This window comes from Anguilla rostrata, chromosome 7 (assembly GCF_018555375.3).
Source record: "Anguilla rostrata isolate EN2019 chromosome 7, ASM1855537v3, whole genome shotgun sequence".
Taxonomy (NCBI): Eukaryota; Metazoa; Chordata; class Actinopteri; order Anguilliformes; family Anguillidae; genus Anguilla; species Anguilla rostrata.
Window position 1 is genome coordinate 12,794,537 of NC_057939.1, and position 19,298 is coordinate 12,813,834.

At 48.7% G+C, this 19,298-nt stretch overlaps 1 protein-coding gene and 2 long non-coding RNA genes across 9 annotated transcripts in view; 2 read left to right on the plus strand and 1 right to left on the minus strand.

The window, feature by feature from the left end:
• kmt2e (lysine (K)-specific methyltransferase 2E) overlaps positions 1-14,703 on the minus strand; it is a 47,956-nt gene extending 33,253 nt beyond the window's left edge. For 4 of the 6 annotated variants that reach the window (XM_064342878.1, XM_064342877.1, XM_064342876.1 and 1 more), the window contains exons 1-2: positions 14,563-14,703; positions 1,338-1,522 (exon numbers count right to left, since the gene is read on the minus strand). In XM_064342878.1, coding sequence (XP_064198948.1) covers positions 1,338-1,408 — 71 coding nt within the window. In that variant the 5' untranslated portion in view covers positions 1,409-1,522; positions 14,563-14,703. Of the gene's footprint in view, positions 1-1,337; positions 1,523-4,125; positions 5,493-10,365; positions 10,510-14,562 lie in introns of those variants that run through there. The other 2 variants (XM_064342874.1, XM_064342875.1) reach the window with 2 other exon arrangements.
• On the plus strand, positions 12,526-15,561 carry LOC135259037 (uncharacterized). 2 transcript variants are annotated; one of them, XR_010331176.1, is made up of 2 exons: positions 12,526-12,912; positions 14,581-15,561. It is a non-coding gene; the product is annotated as an uncharacterized LOC135259037 (long non-coding RNA). The 2 variants fall into 2 exon arrangements; XR_010331177.1 differs by having other exon boundaries at positions 12,526-12,900.
• A 940-nt stretch (positions 15,562-16,501) lies between these two features.
• Positions 16,502-19,153, plus strand: LOC135259038 (uncharacterized). The gene is made up of 2 exons (XR_010331178.1): positions 16,502-17,422; positions 17,706-19,153. It is a non-coding gene; the product is annotated as an uncharacterized LOC135259038 (long non-coding RNA).
• The last annotated feature ends 145 nt before the right edge of the window (positions 19,154-19,298 follow it).

The window sequence follows — 19,298 nt, forward strand, 5'->3', positions numbered from 1 at the left end:
TAATAATCATTGAAAAACACGCTCACTTTGAAACACAATGGCTGTGTCCCAATACGAAGTCAGCTGCACCAGAAGGCAGCTTTTGAGGGCTACATTTTCACTATTTTTCACATTTGTACTTGGTAGGCGTGTCCCAAACCAAAGTCATCAAAAAATGCATCCTTCTAGGGTGCCTTGTTTCAGTTAAACCTGAAGGCGACATCTGACGCGTCCTTCAGCTGGAAGGATATCCCACAAGGCCTTGCGATTTCCTCAGATTCCTCCCTTCCGTTAAATGAATGGTGGCTCAAACCAGCGGAAATGTGGAATACACAGTGAACTCCATAATTTGTTGTAGTAATATCTAAAAGTACATTTTTATTTAATACACTGGAATAATGTATTTAATGTTTTTAAATCTTTGCTCAGCTTTCCCTGAACTAGCCAGCTAACATAAGCTAGTAATCACGTTACCTTATAACAGAACAAGCTAACACAGCGTTACATTGGCTTACATACAGCAAACATACTGAAATCATGACAATCTGGTTAAAACCAAAAACAGTAGCTGAACCAGTGGCTAGTTATGCAGTTAGCTGAACATAAAACCAGTTTTGTTTTCCCTTAAATAGAGAATAAGGACGATTGTGGCTACAATGACAAGATCCGTATTTATTCTCCTAGTTGGAAAGTAAAAAGCCGTTGGCTGTAACAGTAAACACTGATCTCCTGTGGGTATGTGAATGCTCTGCGTCCCAAATTCTCCTCCTTTTGAAGTCCCTTTTCCGTCAGGAGGCAGCCTTCAGAGGGAGCTCACTTCTAAGGGCGCAGGCAGCGAGGCAGCTGCCTTCGTATGGGGACACAGCCAAAATCTGCCCGTTTTGCACATTGTGAAAAGGTTTTTCTGGTTCAAACTGAAATGAAGGCTTGTGGTGCAAGAGAGAGAGACAGAGTGAGGGAAAGCAAGAGAGACAGACGGTGAGTGAGAGAGAGAGAGAGAGAGAGAGAGATGGATAAGGGTACAGAGAGAAACAAACTCAACCCACTTCTTAGCAGAGAGGAGCTTGCAGTCAGACACCGAGCAGTGATAGATCCTTACCATTAAAGCACAGCACTGAAAAGCCAGCTACAAGAGTAATGAACATGTGGCCCCTACACAACAGGTGAGGTAGAGACAGGAGAGGGCTAATGAAAATTCAAATGATGCACAGCTTCCAGCAGTGAAAGCCAACCCTTTCGAAGAAAGGACTGAGACGCCACGACCTGGGAAGAGACAGAGGACGACGGACAGAGAGAGAGAGAGAGACAGAGAGAGAGAGAGAGAGAGACAGAGAGAGAGAGAAAGAGAGAGCACTCACTCCGAGCCCGCAGCCATGTCCAGGTACGAGGTGTTTCCAGTGTCCACCCCTACTGGGACTGCTATGCTCATGACGTTCTCTTCTGAGAAATTCTTGTCCTACTGAGTCCAGAGCAGGAGGATCCAAAACACTGAGGCATGCCAGCCACAGCACTCATTGCACACATCTAAGTGCATCCACCAAGCCTGCGGACACACAGGGAGAGAGAAACACAGGGTCAGACCAGCGAGTTATAACACATTAAACAGCAGCTATGCATTAACAAACAAATGCATTCCGCAACAGTTCGCCATGTTCACCCGTGGAGGGATATTCTGTACAACAGGCAAGATTTAGATGACCTTAAATATGCTCCGGGGAGAGATTCTAGCAGTTTCCATTGTTAAACAGTGGCAGGCATATGTGAAGGCTACTTCAGCGGTACAAAGCGACCTCTAAGCATTCAAAGGACTGCAGTGTGTCAAAGTACCCTGGGAGCCCACTAGAGGGAGCTCCACAGCGCCAAGAAGGGGTTCCCATTAACAAAAGGAGGAGGAACCATGACTGTTGCCATTTCACTTTGAATTAAACAACTGTTCTTTCACAGCTCAAACACACAAACGCCTTTATCGCCGTCCCCAGCACACAGCAGATCTATCCTGCTGAGCTATGATGCTCTCCGTGGGTCACTCACTAACACACACACGCATGCGCGCACGCACGCACACACACAGACACACGCGCGCACACAGAGGGAACAGAAAAAGAACTAAATAAGGCCAACAGGTTAAAAATAACCTTCTGAAAAAAAAACTTCCTTAACTAATAATAATCCATAAAAATAAGATGCAAATGACCTGGTAATATCAAATGCTTTAAATAATCCGGTTTAAAAAACCCTGCTGCATAGGAATCGCATCAGATAATAAATGAGTAAATATGTGAATGCAACGCATTCAATGAGAAACAGGAAACGACCATTGGTAAGTAGTAGCTTCAGACGTATATCAGTCAGTCTTCAAAGATGTTTATCAGGGAAATGGCAGGTCAGTCCAGCCCCACTCAATACATCACAGCCAGGAGGAAAGGGCACTAGGGCACATCTGACTGTGTACTCACGCTCGAGCGTCTGCGTCTTCCCCTCCCCAGCGCCGGCGCCCTTGACCAGCGCTCGGGAAGCAGCCATTACGGCTCCAGCTTCACCGGCCCGAGTGGCCACCGGCCCCGCAAAGGGCCTGTGCTTTGAGCCAGAGAGACACCGGCCCCGCAAAGGGCCTGTGCTTTGAGCCAGAGAGACACAGAGCTCTCCTGTGACAGACACACTGCACACGGGCAGACACCGGGAGGTAAAGGAGACGGTCAGCGCCCTGTTTGTTTGGTGAATCAGGAAAAATGGGCGGGGGGTGGGGGGGCAGTCTGGCGAAAATGAAGGTGCACAGTGGGGCAGTGATGAGGCCGGCCAGATACTGACAGAGACGACACCTGTCTGCTCCAGGGATAATTAATAGCAGTGTGGAGAGAGAGAGAGAGAGAGAGAGAGAGAGAGAGAGAGAGGCTGAGAACAGGGCTGCCCTGTTCCTGGGAACCCACTGTCTCGTAGGTTTTCATTTCAGCTCTAATTTAGCAGAGCAGATTGTAGGAATTAGCAGCTCGATGAGATCTCTAGCTGCGGAATGAGGGGTGCTCTGTGGACGGCAGGTCTCCAGGAACGGGTTTGGGCTGTGCCCTCACACAGAGAGGTGTGCATTAAAGCCGAGCATGAGCTCATGTGTTTGTACTGTCTGAGTATTTGTGGGTGCATTCCTGTCTGGGCCCTGCTTTGCGAAGCTGCACCGGCGTGTCCGAGGGTTTTGCGTGTATACACAGGTACATTTGTGTCATATGCAGCCGCTTGCACGCGCGTCAATATATTTGTGTTGGCGTGCGTGCGTGCGTTGGCGTGTGTGCGCGTGTGTGTGTGTGTGTGAGCGTGCAGTGTGTGTGTGTGTGTGAGCGTGCAGTGTGTGTGTGTGTGTGTGTGTGGTGCCTGTGTGCGTACGCATGCCGTATGCGTGAGTGTGAGAGAGGCTGTACTGTTATTAGTATTTCGCTGTACATGAGTATTTCAATCTATTTCTGATGCTTTGGCAATATTTACATAAGTATTTCCTGCCAATAAAGAAACTTGAATTTGAATTTTGTGTCTGAGATACAGGAGCCCAGCCGTTGGGCCCCCGGGCTGTGCCACACTCTTCACTTCTGGACTCAAACCTCAGTTGCTGAGGAGGGAACTCACTGTTATTACTAACTGCCTTTGTGTGCCACCACTTAAACATTTAGCGCACCATTTAAACAGCAGGAGGACTACGCAAGGCAGACACACCGCCAAAAAGAGGCTCCCGTTACACAAACCTTCCCTGTAAAAGGCAGCAGTTTAGCATAAGATACGAACAACAGTAAAACAGCTCTGCTGCCTCCGACTCCAGGGCCCGCTGCAATAAAGCAAGTCTCCCCCTCCAAAAGGACACACCGCTGCAAACATGCGCTCCCTCTACTGAGCCCGTCTTCACCCCAGCAAGGGAATCCTGCGGTCACTGCTCAGGAATGCAGACACACACACACACACACATTCTCTCTCTCTGGCTCTTTCGCTCTCACACCACAAATCTAGCACAGACATAGACCCCCACTCTTCTTAGACACACACAGGCGCACGAGCCCGCACACACACACGACCGAAATACACAACCCCACCCGAATTCTTTCGCCATGAGCCACACACACGCACACACACACACTGTACTCCAGCCCAGACGCAGTCAGGACTCACAAGGAGGTGAAATAAAGGAGTACAGTAAAAACGCGGTGGACGACGTCTGAGCTCCGCCCATTTCCTCCGACGGGGCTGTCCGTCACAGTCCCGCAGGAGCTGTTACTCCCGCCCACTTCCTAAAGGCCTGGGAGCCGGGAGCAGGAAGGGGGACGGGGAGTGCCCCAGTTCCTAATTAAAAGGACAGGGAACGCGGTTTAAAGTTACCTACCAACCCAACCACTCCTGTAGCCCGGGGAGAGAGGAGACAGAGACAGAAAAACAGACAAACAGAGATAATGATTATCGCAGAAGGGAAGTTGGCAGAGTCTCTCCATTAGGAGTGTCCATTAGAACCTCGCTCGCAGGGCGTTTATCTGGCGGTTCTGAAAGTGAGGTTCGCCCGACCCTCCAAATGTGGGCACAGCTAGGGTCAGACTGCCCCCTCCTCCACGGCCAATCACAGGCCTCCAAGCAGGGGGTCTGAATTCACCCTGAGGCTAAAGGCTTGGGTGGGAAACGAGCGTGTTTGGAGGTCAGGACCAGGGTGTCCATAAACAGCCCTGTATTCACCTCCCTCCATCCCTCCATCCCTCCGCTTATCCATGTCCGCTGGCACACTCCGACTCAGACGCTGTCCCCTCCTGAACTCGCTGCACACTGAGCAGGTTTAATGTGTCAGGTGTTCCACTTTGCGCCTCGTATTAATGTTTCATTTGACTTTCAGCTGGGAGAAATGGAAATAAGGATATTCCAACAGGAGCTGCCGTTAGCACTGCCACCATGACTACAAATGGGCATCGCAGACTGAGTCACACACACACACATGCAAAACACACGCTGGCGTGGAAAACGCATGTTATTACATACATATGCAAAATACAGAGTTTAAGAAGCGCGCACACACACAGCCGACAGACAGACAGGCTACAAGTGCCCAGCGGTCTCCTCATGAATCACAGTCCCCATACCGCCAGCCGGGCAATCCCACAATCCTTTACTTCTGGCAGGGATGGGGAAAATGTGATCTGTGCAGTGTCAGATCAGCACAGGCACCACTCAAAACACACCCTCCAGAGGCACTACCACCCAGGGAGGCCCAAGACATCAGCGTCTTTCTGAGCATGTGCGAAAGGGAGTGGGAGGAGCCAAGCTGCACATCAAGCCTTTATTACATAAACGCTTTCTGCATCCAGGAAATAGTAACGATGCAGAGGATAATGACCCCTGCACCACCACTCACACACAAAGGTACAAGACTGAGAACAGCAGCGCTCACTTCCACACTCCACAGAGCTCACCAATCAGCAGCTAGATAGGAGCGGACCTCACCCAGCACTGCCCGCTGAGAGAGAGAGGGAGAGGGAGAGAGGGACGGAGGGAGGGAGAGAGAGAAACACACCGAGGGAGGGGGAGAGAGGGAGAGAGGGGGTGTGAGAGAGAGAGAGACATCGAGGAAAAGAGAAAGGGAGAGAGAGAAACACACAGAGGGGAAGGGAGGAGGGAGAGAGAGAACAGAGAGGGAGAGAGGAGAGAGACAGAACACGAGGAAAAGAGAAAGGGAGAGAGAGAACACACAGGGGAGGGGAGAAGAGGAAGAGAGAGCAGACAGACGCAAATGATAATAGAAAAGAAGGCCAAGGTATGGTAGACAAGTATCACTATATTATTCTAACAACTATTATTTTGAATTTCATATTTGTACATTTTTTATATTTCAAGCATAGTTTATTGAATTTACATATCTTGTAACATTTGTTTAAATCTTATGGCATTTCATGAATTAATACATTTTAAGCATTTTTAAATGTAAGGCAAAGAATAAGGACTGCCTATAAAGCATTCATCAATGGGGAACAAGCACACAACACGCCAACACACACACACACACACACACACACACACACACAAAGACACACACGCACAGTTAAAGGCACTGTAAGCTCAAAGCCAGATGTTGTTCTTCTGTTTCCTCCTGAGCTGCGCACAGTCTGGCTGGGGCCCAGCTGGTGAGCGCAGCACAGTGCATGGGACCAGAACCCGATCCAGAGCCAGAGCCAGAGCCACCGACGTCCCCGTTCACCTGCGCCCGCTCGCCCCGGAGCCGGGGGGGGGGGGGGGAGACCCGGAACGTTCCGCGCACCCCACCGCGAGCCTGGGGGGGGAGTCCCGGGCCTCCATCACGGCCCACAGCTCTAACCGGGCTCCACAGCGGCCGCTCTCGCATTGATCTGCGTGTCAAACGCGCAGCGCCTAGGAGGAGAAATGCGGAGTCGTTTCCGTGGCGACTCGGCTGTGGAGCGGTGCAGCGCAGCGCTAGCTCTAATGAGCGACCGGAGCCAGGGTGGTTAGTCATCAACCGCAACCCCCCAAACCCCCCCCCCCCCCGAAAACACGGTCCTGTTGCACGCCCGATCCCACGGCTCACTTAACGCGTTACGTCACCGCGCTGCAATGCCACCGTCCGTCCGGCGGGTCGCCACGGTTACGTGCCGCGCGGCTGGCAGGAGAAAGAGGAGCAGGGAGGGGGTTTGGAAGGGGGGGGGGGGGGGGGCGGGGCCCAAAGGGAGCCCGGCAGCTGCGACCCGTCTCTGGGACGGGCGTCGGAGAGCCGGGGCCGATAAGAAGGATCTGCTCCGCGGAGCGCGGCGAAAGCGGCGATACCTGAAACTGCACTTCCCCTCAATGCCCGTGTGACGGGGCGCTGCCGGGGCACAGCCCGGCCCGGCCATTGTGCTACGGAGGCCTGGCCCAAAATACCACGGCTTCCTTCAGCAGGACCAGGCCCACGGGAGGGGGGGGGACGTTCTCCGCCTGCTCCAGAGAGCGTGACGGTGGACTTTCTCCCCCCCACAGAGGGGAGCAGCCAGGGCCGATCAGACTCCTCTTCCTCGCTGCCTGCGGGGGACAGGTGGAGAGGTGACAGCGGGAGGCTGGGAAGCCAGAGCACTGTGACCAGCTCAGACAGCACTGCCACTGCCCTTCAGCTGCCCTGAGCTACACTACACACACAGCACATACACACACACACACACACACACATACACACACATATACACACATATACACACACACACACGCACACACAGGCTCACAACACACACACACACACACACACAAGCATGCACATGTGCACACACACACACACACACACACACACAACATGCACACGCACACGCACACACACACACAGGCTCACAGCACACAGAGACACACACACACACACACACACAGCACATACACACACATATACACACACACACACACAGGCTCACAACACACACACACACGAGCATGCACGTGTACACACACACACACACACACACACACACACACACACACACACACACACACACCATGCACAGGACACACACACACACACACAGGCTCACAGCACACAGAGACACACACACAGCACATACAAGCACACACACAGGCTCACAGCACACAGAGACACACACACAGCACATACAAGCACACACACAGGCTCACAGTATGCACACGAGCACACACACACACAGGCTCACAGCACACAGAGACACACACACAGCACATACAAGCACACACACAGGCTCACAGTATGCACACGAGCACACACACACACAGGCTCACAACACACACACACACACACGAGCATGCACACACACACACATGCACATGTGCGTGCACATACACATGCACGCATCCACTGTTCTGTAGTCCATAAAGACCAGACAAAAGCATGAGCAGAGAGTCCATTCAGTCCAAATGATTTATGGCTAGAATTTGGGAGGGAAGCTCTGTGCCAGCCCCACCCCACAGGGGTACATGGTCTCTCCCATTAAAGCGTGAAGCCACTAACGCATCACTGCGTGTGCGTGTCTGTCAGGTGGGGCGAGGTGAGAGCAGAGGTGTGCCACCCGTGATGCCCCTCCCCTCCCTGTCTGCCATGGATCCGCCCCCAGGGGAGAGGCGGGTCACCTCTCCGTCTGTCGACACAGCAAACAATCAGACGCCACCTCATGCAGCTGCACACGGCAAAACCTGTCCCTCTCAGGGATTTACAGAGAGTGCAGGGAGGGAGAGACCACTGCCACGAGGGGGGGCGGTGGGGGGGCAGCCATACACGGACACCCACCACCCACGCCATTCCCTGTGCACGCACCCCTGCACGCGTGTGATGCGTACTGTGTGTCTGTTTGGGTAAGAGTGCGTGAGAATGAGTGTCTGTGTGCACCCTTATATATGACGAATCCTTCCTGCGTCAGCATCCTGACCACGCCCCCTGTTCCTCTGTCTCCTCCCCCTTTCCCCTCTCCACTGAGTGAGTGCGACTGTGTGCGGGTGGCATCCTGACCCCGCCCCCTGTCCCTCTGTCTCCTCCCCCTCTCCCCTCTCCGCTGAGTGAGTGCGACTGTGTGCGGGTGGCATCCTGACCCCGCCCCCTGTCCCTCTGTCTCCTCCCCCTCTCCCCTCTCCGCTGAGCGAGTGTGACTGTGTGCGGGTGGCATCCTGACCCCGCCCCCCGGTCCCTCTCTCTCCTCCCCCTCTCCCTCTCTGCTGAGGGTGTGTGGGTGGGTGGAAGCGGAGGGAGGGAGAGTGCAGCTCCGGCCAGGGGCAGTGAGCCAGGAGATGGGAGAGGGGAGATGGGAGAGGGGGTACGGTGCCAGGCCTCTGCAGAGCGGGACGGTGGAAGGTGTGAACCGAGGACTGTGGGACGGTAATGAGGTTACAGGCCCAACGGGGACCGGCTGCACTAAATCAATTCACCCCTGGACCTGCCGTGGACTCATGTGACCACATGTTTACTCACTAAAACACAAACATGTACATACACACACACACACACACACACTCACGGAGACAGACATACACACTCCCACACATGCTCATATACACAGACACACACGCACGCATATACACACAGACAGACGCACACACGAACATGGACACACACACATACATATATATGAACAGGCACACGCAGACAGACAGGCACACACACACACACACACACAGACATGCATACACACACACACACACACAGACACGAGTGCAAACCGACAGAGCAGGAGACAGCCGACGCTCAGGCCTAATTGGACAACGCGCCAGGCCCACTGCCGCTTTAAGGAGGGGAAAAGGGGGAGAGCTTTACAAGGCTTCCGCCTGGATAAAGCACGTCCTCTCCCAAAGCACTATTGATCTCCATCGACACAAAATGGAGACCTTTCAGAGCGCGCCGCCAGGCCGGCCCGGAACGAAGCGCGCCATTGCTATGCAGGCGGCGTCTCCGGCTCCGGAGCCATCGGAAACGCCGAGCCTCGTGACCCCGCGCTGCCACAGCACAATGCCCGACCTCACAGCGTCCCGGAGAGCAGCCCCACATTCACGGGCCCCCCGCCCCACAGCTCGCCAGCGAGCCCCAGAACCTGAATACAGGGATACACTCCAGCCGCGCGCAGTGAAAGAAATAATAATACACAGGATGCATTTAACCAATACGCCCGATTTCAGACTGAGACACGCAGAGATGGTCTCCTTTCCTGGTTGCGCTGTGGTTGCTGCCCGTGCGGCTGTAGCTCCAGCGGTGGCAGGTGTGTTTGTCCAGCACCCCGGCTCCACCGCTGCACCTGGTGTGTGTTTACGCTGTAGACAAAACAAAACCGGGACTTGCGCACAAGCCTGGCGAACTGGGAGCATTCTCGGCCTCCACTGAACCGACCGCTTTCACGCCAGGATGGCGGTCTCCATGAAGCAACACCCGCGTCGTTTAACTGGGACTAAAACACATACTTCAGCTTCACTGACTGTTCTGCGATTAATGCACGCGATAAGGCACAGTGGCTACGGTACACTGCACAGCACAGTGTGTGACACAGGCCAGTGCACAGTACAGGGCAGTGTCTGACAGTCTGGTGCACAGCGCAGAATCTAACACAGGCCGGCGCACAGCACAACGTCTGACATAGGCCAACGCACAGTACAGCACAGTGTCTGACACAGGTCTGAGCACAGCTGCCTGAAATAGGCTTGTGCACAGCACAATGTCTCATACAGGGTGATGCACAGCACAAAACAGTGTCTGACACAGGCCAGTACACAGTACAGCACAGTGTCCAATACAGGCCTGTGCACAGCAGTGTCTGACAAAGACATTGGGCTACAGATCCTGTGACTCAAATGGTTGTGTGTGTGTGCGTGCATGTGTGTGTGTGTTATGCACAGGATCAGACTGTGTGTGGTGGTGGTTATAGTTGGCACCCCCAGTTCCACCCTACCTACCTGACCTGGATCTGGACCAGAAACGTGTGTGCTCCTGTACCCCCTCCAAACACACGACCTTCCCGTCATCTCAGGCTGTCAGCAGGCCACAATTTCGCCTCTTTTTCCTGTTCTTCTGAGGACTCGCTACGCACCCACAGGTAACTGCCACAAGATCACACGATGTGGGAAAAGAGTCCAAAAAAAACCACATTAAGCAAACCGTTTCAAAAACTAGGTTTTTGTTGGCGCCGAACTAAATTTTTCACTACGAGGGCAACGCCTGATTTGGCAGGTCTGGCGACCCAGCTGGGAGCAGAGCCCATGTAGCTGGTACGGACGCTGGAAACAGGGTCACAGGGGACCGTGCCTGGTATCCGCGGAAATAAAGGCACAGCAAACAGAAAGGCAAACAGATAAAAGCTGCGGTAGGCTGGTCATAAGAAAACACAACTCGGGGGTGCATGGCCAGAGCACTATAGCCCCGTTTTAGGAGCCCTGCTCCACAAAGCTGATGTGTGCTAGCTGGAAAAACAATTCAGTAGCACATATACTAATTGGGATGCATTGGAGTGTCCCTAAATTTTTCAACATAGGAGCACGTACGCTCCTTGGAAAAAGTGTTAGCGTAGCGCCCTGATGGCGTTTTTTTTCAGTAAACGGGCACCCCTGCGGCCCTCCTTGGACACGGCGCGGCAGGTCCTCCTCGCGCGGGTCAGGAGACAGACGGCCCTCATTGTCTCTTGGAGGGCAACGCTGCTTCCCATTAGCCATCTGTGCGGCTGGAGAGCGCCGCCGCCACTCACACTCGCCGCTACGCCATTACAGTGCACACGTGACTGAGATTAGCCACAACACTTCATTTCCCCGTTTGCCTCCCATCCTGCGGCTTGAGGAAAGGGCAGCGTTCTGCCAATGGGGGGGGGGGGAGGGCAGTATGAGCAGGGGGTCGGGGTCTTTATCAATGTCAAAGGAGACCACCGAGTAACAGCTGTTGTTCCTCCCTCCCTCTCATTCTTCACCAATCAGTCGAACCACAAGGGACCATCGTTTTGGTCATTCAAACCCCGTTTTTTTACAGGATGGGTCAAATGTTACGGTCCACAAAGTTAAGTGCAGCTATTTCTAGCGTGTTTCCTGCCGTCTTGACTGTCAATTGTATTATTATGTTAAATTATGTTGCACAACAAGAAGTACTGATGTTATTTTCAGTCAAGGCAAGTTGTAGCCCCTACTGCTCTCAAGCACTGTGGGTGAACAAACATCTTAAAGTCATGAAGACACAGCCTGTTTAGGGGGGACAGAAAGAGCAGGGAAAGAACATGGGGCTCACTGTTGAGAGTAAAAAATTGATATTCGTGCTAATGATATTTCAGTCCATTACTGCTCTACGAACCACCACCAAACTCAAAATGGAAAAACAGCAGGACTCGATTATTGAGTGAACAAATGTTTTTGTTCATTGGCATTATCTGATTACGCCGCCATTCCCTTGAGTAAATTGGTTTAATCACTTAATATCCATCTACACATCCTGAACACAAACCACTGTATCCTTGACCCCCCCAGCTTTCACCTTCCAATACACGGAGGTTGGGGGTGGGGACTGTGAAAAATTAACCCCAAATCAGGGGTACTGAGGCTTCTGAAGAGAATTTGGGGGGTTTGACAAAGACGCACGCAACACCGCGAGAAGGGGAGAGATAACGAGCCTGTTAAGGGGCTGGAAGAAACACCCCCATCCCAACTGCTCTTTTAACAGTGTTGCATTTTATCCTTTTATATAACGTGACAAACTGCCAATGCATTAGTAAAATTCAGCACACTAAAACGAACCTGTAACAATGTCGTACAAAGACACAGGAAGAGCACTGTGTGGATCTTTTTCAGTCAATAAATATTTCAAACAAGATGGTTACGATAATAGATGACTAAACCATACAGACTGACAAATAAGAATATGAGGACCTGCATCCTCCGCCTATTTACTTAACACGCAACTGTATTTCAAAAACGGACATCTAACCTATTTTTTTAATACCTTAAGCTGTTACCGTGTCAAACTGCATGTGATTCCACAAGAGGGTAATGTTTTAGGTCATTTCTAAATTAAAGTTATTCGGAAGCAGCGGATGCAGATGTTATTTCTGAGGGGGCGTACCCGGTTGAATAACAGACTAACGTTAGGTAGCTACATTTCTGAGATTCTGTTCAACATCGAGGTAGACAACAAGACTTGCTATTTTTTCAAAAAGATAAACTCAGTGGTTAAAGGAATATTGGGAAAATGTTAAGACAGTCTTGCTGTATCACATTAGCGTTGAACATTAGTAAATTCTTCAACTACTTTCTTCGAATGGGACTTATTTGAAATTATATTCGAGCCCTTCGCGTTGTGTAGATGCGTGTCCCTGTGTCGGTGCTGCAGTGAGCTCGACCGGTAGGGGTGTGGAAGACTGAACAGATTAAATTACCACAACATCAACCCAGGCCGCCATTTTTACACCACTTTCATGAGGACAGCGAAAAAAATCGTGTGGCCAAGAAGACCTCGACGTACGGAGAAAAGCACGTAGAAAACTACCCACCGCCTTCTTGAGAGACTGTGTATTAATTGTCCGTCTGTCTGTTCGGTTTGCATGTAGCTTTTATGTGTCCCTTTTGCCTGACATGACATGGAAAAGACGAACTTCACCAGCTAGCAACTGCAACAAGCTAGCCAGCTAGCTAGTGATACCTCCGGAATTGGAGAGACTAAACAATTCAAGGATTACGATTTCAAACGCGCACCACGAAAATACATTTATTAGTGATTCCATGTGGATATTTAGCTAATAAATCTTAGCAGGTTTAGACAATAAAAGCAATATTCAGCAAGATGTGTGTATCTGATATATAGGATGCTAGCTGGCTAGTTAGATGCATGCGCATGTTCGCAATAGTAACGTTACACTGTTCATGAAACGGATGCATAGTGGCTAGTTGGCTTGCTAGCTTGTTACATCGGCTTAGTAGGCTGGGAAGGTTATACTGTGCGATTTTCCGTTTTGGCGCATAATGGCTTGTTCTCAAAGTGCTTCAGGTTCAGTGTAGCAAATACATGGTGGCAGCGGTTACAGTATTCTTGATACTGTGTCTTTTCACCCTATACCCCTCCCCCAACCTTTGCAGCACATCCACATACATTCAGAATCTAAATTAAGCACATAGCTAGCTAAATGTATTTTGTAATAAAAACCCAGTGGGGACTCTCCTGTCGTATTCTCTCAGCGCAGTCGGGCGAACGCCTTTCGTTTCACGTATCCAGTTAGAGGCTTCGTTTTATGCGTTATTTGAACGATCAGCAAGCCAGAAACGTCAACTTGGACACTGGCTAGTTGTCTTTAACGAACTTGAGAATCTCGAAATGCAATCGGGCTCTTTCCGAATTTGTCTCGATGCAATGTAAGGTGGATCCAAGTTATAGCTGGCTAGCCAGCTATGTAAACAAAAGCTTTGTTGTACACACCTCCGAAATATTTGTTACAACAAATAAAGCGTACATGGACCCTGATATTTCGCAAAATCCTAGGTAACAGTTGAGATGAAAACCAGTGCACAGACTATATGAATTGACAGCTAGATGTTGGCTAATATTACAGCCTATTAGCAAGCCAATTGTAAAAACAACGTTAATACTAGCAGGTTAGCTAGCCACTCACTGTGCCAAGTTTTTGGGCTGCAAGCCTTGTAATGTTATAAATATTCTGGCAAAAGTTGGTTTTCCTTATATATTTTGCCACCTACCAAAATAACACATTATTACCAGTTACATGAAGAAAATACTTTTTTCATCGCTTTCACTCTTTGTATCAGTTCAGCTTCCACGACCTGCTATCATCGTAAGAGGACCAGCATCTAAATTCCAAGTGCGCTGTCCTTCCACCGCCTGAACAGCACTCTTCCGGCAGAACGCAGCATAGGGTCATCGTATTTACAGCTAATAATACTGCTAAATAACACTTTAAGTCCTATAAAGACAGTTACTTGGTTAGGAAGCTAGCTAAGTTATAGTTAAACCAGCAGCTTTCCAAGCAGATCCACATTGACAGGAAAGCCTAGCCTATATCAGCTAACGTTAGCTAGCCTGTAATTTGATGAGCTCTTCGTATGAAAACTAAGTGGCACATCAGCTCAAGATTTAAGGTCCGTATTTAATGAATAAAGTCCTTCACTTACCGTTAATGTCCACTGTAGGTACTGTGAAAGAAGAACAGGGGACCCGGGTGAGACCCCCGCCGCCCGTCTCCACACAACCAAAACAAGACTACTGTCTCCACTGCGGGTTTACAACAACGGGGAAAAAATGTTAAGCCTAACACTACCCCCCATAAAATAACTACCGTTTGTTCTGTCGTTCGTGGGTGTCACTCGGACTCCTGTATTTTAAGTTTTTCTTGTTCAGAACCATTTAATTCTCTGTCCTATCTATGGTGACTGTTGGAAACTCGATTCGCTCACTCCTGTCTCTTTCCCCTTTGCAAAAATGGCGGCTCAGGCAGGACTGCCGTGGCTCCGCCTCCCCCGACGAGCCCCCCCTCATCAACCCGAACCCCGCCCCTACACTCTGCGGGGTTCACCCGCCGACAAACACAGGGGCGCAGCGAGAGGAGAGAGTTCATCAGCGAAAAGCGCGTTCACGAGAACCAGTAGAACTGATCTGTAGTCCAACTCCAAGCCTCTCCTTTTGAGAAATGGAAAATGAGCTCGCTGTATTCACTCACAGCGTCATGCTTTTATGGGGCAGATTACATCTGGAGATTTGTAGTTGTGCTTTGTGTTACATTATTCCCTCAATCACAACTAATTCAAGCTGGAGTGCTTTGTTGCAAGCTTGAAACATTAAATATTTATGTTAAGATGTGGATGTGTAATAATGCCTAGCTTTTGTAAATTGTAAAGTTTCTCAAGGAAACAGACTATGATACAAACGATAAAATAAAAAAGGAAATGAATGGGGGAAAGTGAAGATGTGTTCTGAAAATAACAATACATGTTCAAGACTGCAATGTCTCATCAAGCACACTCATCAGATGATTGTGACTGGAAATTGTAGTAAGATTATACAAATGGCAAGAGAGTTCAAATGTTATGTATTTTTTCAATTGAATAGTCACCCTTACATCCTTCTCAATATTCTTGTATCATCAGAGTATTAAAGTTGAAAAATCAGTGTCACTGAAATTGATATGATTGGACAGTGTCACCATGCTGTTTTTCAAATCTTACATTTATGGTAGCACAGTCACTTGTAACTGTGTGTAAGCAAACCCTCCTCTTCCTGTGGTTTGTATTATGTGCACTGAAAGGATCATCAGGCCACACTGCAGTTTCTGGTGTGATTTTTATCTGGCGAAACATTCACATCTCCATTTGCACCCCTGCAACTTGGGTGTCGTAGCATAAATTACAGTGAGGCCAGGAGTTTGACAGGCAAAAGCTACGCAGGACGCATTTACTGTACCTTAGTGAGTCAGATTGCACAAGCAGCTGAGGAGCTGCGGAACATATTTCCTTTTGCACTCTCCAGCGTGGCTGTATGCGTGACATTGTCTGTTGTGGTGTTACCGTGCCCAGCAACACTAATTGTGTGGTGCAGCAAAAACCGTGTGCAAGGAAATGACGCTTGTGTTACAAAAAAGTTGAACCAGTTATGTACAACCAATGATGTGGTTTTAATTTAAAAGTGAACTGCTGAGGGAGCTTAGAGGCTGGAATCTCAAAGTAGCAGGGACGAGTAAAAGTAAAGTATATTGGAGCAGGTGGTTTCTTGAGGACTTGTGTGGTTCAGATCACTGCGGATGCTTACAAAGTTATAGAAAAGGCAGGTAAAAGTGCTGATTGGATTTTATAAACTTGATGGGCTGATTTAAAAAAAAAAAAAAAACTTCTGTCATATTAACATATTGTGAACTGGATGAAATAGTAAATCACTTTACATTTTAACAGGAGAAACTGAACAAAGAGGCCATGTGTCTACCACTAATATACTTGAATGTACTTTCATTGCCGGAGGCCTAATAATGATCTCTTTATTTTTAGAATTTTATTACAATTATAAGCAAGTTCCCATGGAAAACCACAGTAATTATCTCAGGTATAACCGTATAAGGTAATTGGCTTGCTAATGTAGAAAAAGGGATCCTGCAGTTGTTGCAGAGAGCTGAATATGAGAAACTCTCTCCTGCTCTGCACAGTTGGAACCAGAAAATCTTTGTTACATAATTTCCTTACACAAGCACAGAGATTTCATTCTGAACTGGAGGGAGGGTGGGGGTACAGCATACCAACTGACCAGAATTTACACAAGCATCTGGACACTGCACCTCTGGAACCTGCATAAAGAATCCAGGCACACATACACATCCTGTACCCGTGCTGAAAAGCTGTGTTCTCTGCTGGATTTCAAGTAAACAAATATCCAAAATGCTGGATTCAAAAAAACTGAAAACCCCTTTGAAAGGTGTACATATAAAAGTGGCATCGGGGTTCTGTTTTAACAAATAAATAATACCACTTACAACAAATAAATAATACCCCCGAGATCCAATTCTAGACCAAATGTATGGCACGTCCTACATTCTCACGTCGCGAACCACTGCGAAATGTTTAATACTGTGCATTAAATAAGTGCATTAGAATTTAAAAAATCGGAGCCAGGAACGCGCGGCCAGTAGATGTATCTTAACTGCTACATCTTTTGTAGCTAAGGTTTCAAAATCCATCCCGAAACGTCACAAACCTGATGTTAATCGTAGCACTGTGCAGAATTCTCCTACAGTGCTTTCCAAAATCCTCCTATTCACATTCCGAATGAGTTTCCCCTCCCCCACACAAGATTGTTCTGGCCAAACCGCAGCCCCCTGCGCACGCGCTCTATGAGTGGTATAAAGTCTATCGGATGTCTCCTTTCTTTCGGTGTCGTCTATGGAGATCGAAGCCGCTTTTGAAAATGAACAAGGGTTACTGGCGTTCTCCGTCCCGAAGTTATTTCGCAGTCCAAAGCACGCCGGAGATTTTTTGTTTTGAGAAAACAAAAGTAACCGCTTTTCTGCTTCCGATTCGTTAATAACGTCAATATGTATTTTTTATTTGTTAATTCCATTTTAGGGCCTGTGTTTACGTATCTTACTTTAAATACTCTGCCATTGTGTCGTTTGTTTCATTTAAATATAAGTGCGGTCATTGATTAATTTTAGCCATTGATATTTTATGTTATCGCAAAATGGCGCATCTTCCTCCGTAATTACCCCTCCTTCTGCGTTGCTGAAAAGATTGACGACGTCTCTAACCAATAATGCATGCGTTGTCATGTTTTGGAGGCGTTGGTTGGCTCTTCATGACATCACTTGACCGTGAGAGGAGGGTGGGCTCTGAGCTGCGAGGGGAGAGCGGCGCAAGCGGAGAAGAACCATCTTGCTTCAAACGAGGCGACGGCGCCATTAGAGGGCAGGGTACAACAACCGTGCAAGAGCAGTGCAGAGCGTTTCTATTGTTTATGGATTTTCTGAATGTATTCTGTATGCGCAAGTATATTTCTTTGCAAACGGAGTATCGCTTGTTGAAGTAACGCACACATTTTTATTAATATCTGTAGTGAGGATATGGTGGCCGTATAGAAGATGGCGGCGGAGTCAACCTTTGGTTAGTGTCAAGAACGCGCAGTTAGGGGTGGGACTGCGCGATCCCGAGAGTAGCACAGCGGAAAGCCAGCAGAAGGGGGGCACTTCCTGTTTTGACGTTTCAGTGGCTAAAAGACAAAAAGCCATTTAAATCTTGGCGAGCCCTTAAAGGGTGCACTTTTCCTCGTTTTGGACTCAACATTGTTTCCGTCTTTGCTCCAGACGTCACTCTTCAACAGTTCCGTATGGTTTGGTAATGATTAGCAGTTGGGGATGTGATCCTATTTTCTACCAGCCTTAAATTGGCTTTCATTAGCTAGATGCTCGAGTATTTGTAACGGGGCCAGACTGGAATTAGTGAAGGAGTAACGGGAGTGAGCAAACTTAAAATGTTGCGGGGTTTCTCGCAAAGTACTGCATATGACAGACATTCAAATCCTTTTTGCGTTAAAAGGATAACCGGAAACGCTGAGCTAATCTATTAACGTTAGTTCATTGAATTTTGTTGTTATTGTGTTATTGATAATAGTAACTCTAGCTTGCTATGTTGTTTCATTTAATGCACAATTCTTGCGATGTATTATAACTACTTTACGTTAAATCGCGTTATGTCTAGACAGCTTGGAAAGATCACGAACGAGTTCATTAGCTAAAGTTACTGCCCGGGTCCGCCATGTTGTCGTCCGCTGCTTCTCGTCGTGTCATTAGTAAATGGCGAATGCTTTTTTTTCTGTGCCACTTGGATGTAGCCACTAGCTAACCCAGAGCTTGAGGTTCATTTGTGAAACCTTGACATGGGCGTGGCATGGACGACATTGCACAATCAGCCATAATGTTTTAGTGCATTCGTTTTATTTTTGAAATACTTTGGTCGATTTCTCAAATTGCGACGGAATGTTGTGTAGATAACTATAGAAGCTGTATACCCCAGTAAACAAGCGTCGATTGTGCTGTTCTGTTAAATCGTGCTAGTTTTAAAATGACCTAGCTCGCCAAACATTTTTTTTTTGTATGTTTTTTCAGGGGCTACCTTGTCCGTATGCAGTGGTCAGTTTTGCATAGTACTGCCATGGTTTCCAGGCAGCAAGTCAGATTGTTTTTGTGTGCAGCAGTTAAGAGGATTTTGTAGTAAAGTCTTGCATATGATATCTTTTTGTTCTGTGTCCATGTTTTTCTCTGCCTGACATGGTTGTCCTTACCTATAATCAATATTCATCTGGATCAGTACATGTACCACAGCCTCCAGAGGTCATTTAGGATTAAATGGTGGGAGGTGATGTATGGATGGGGTAA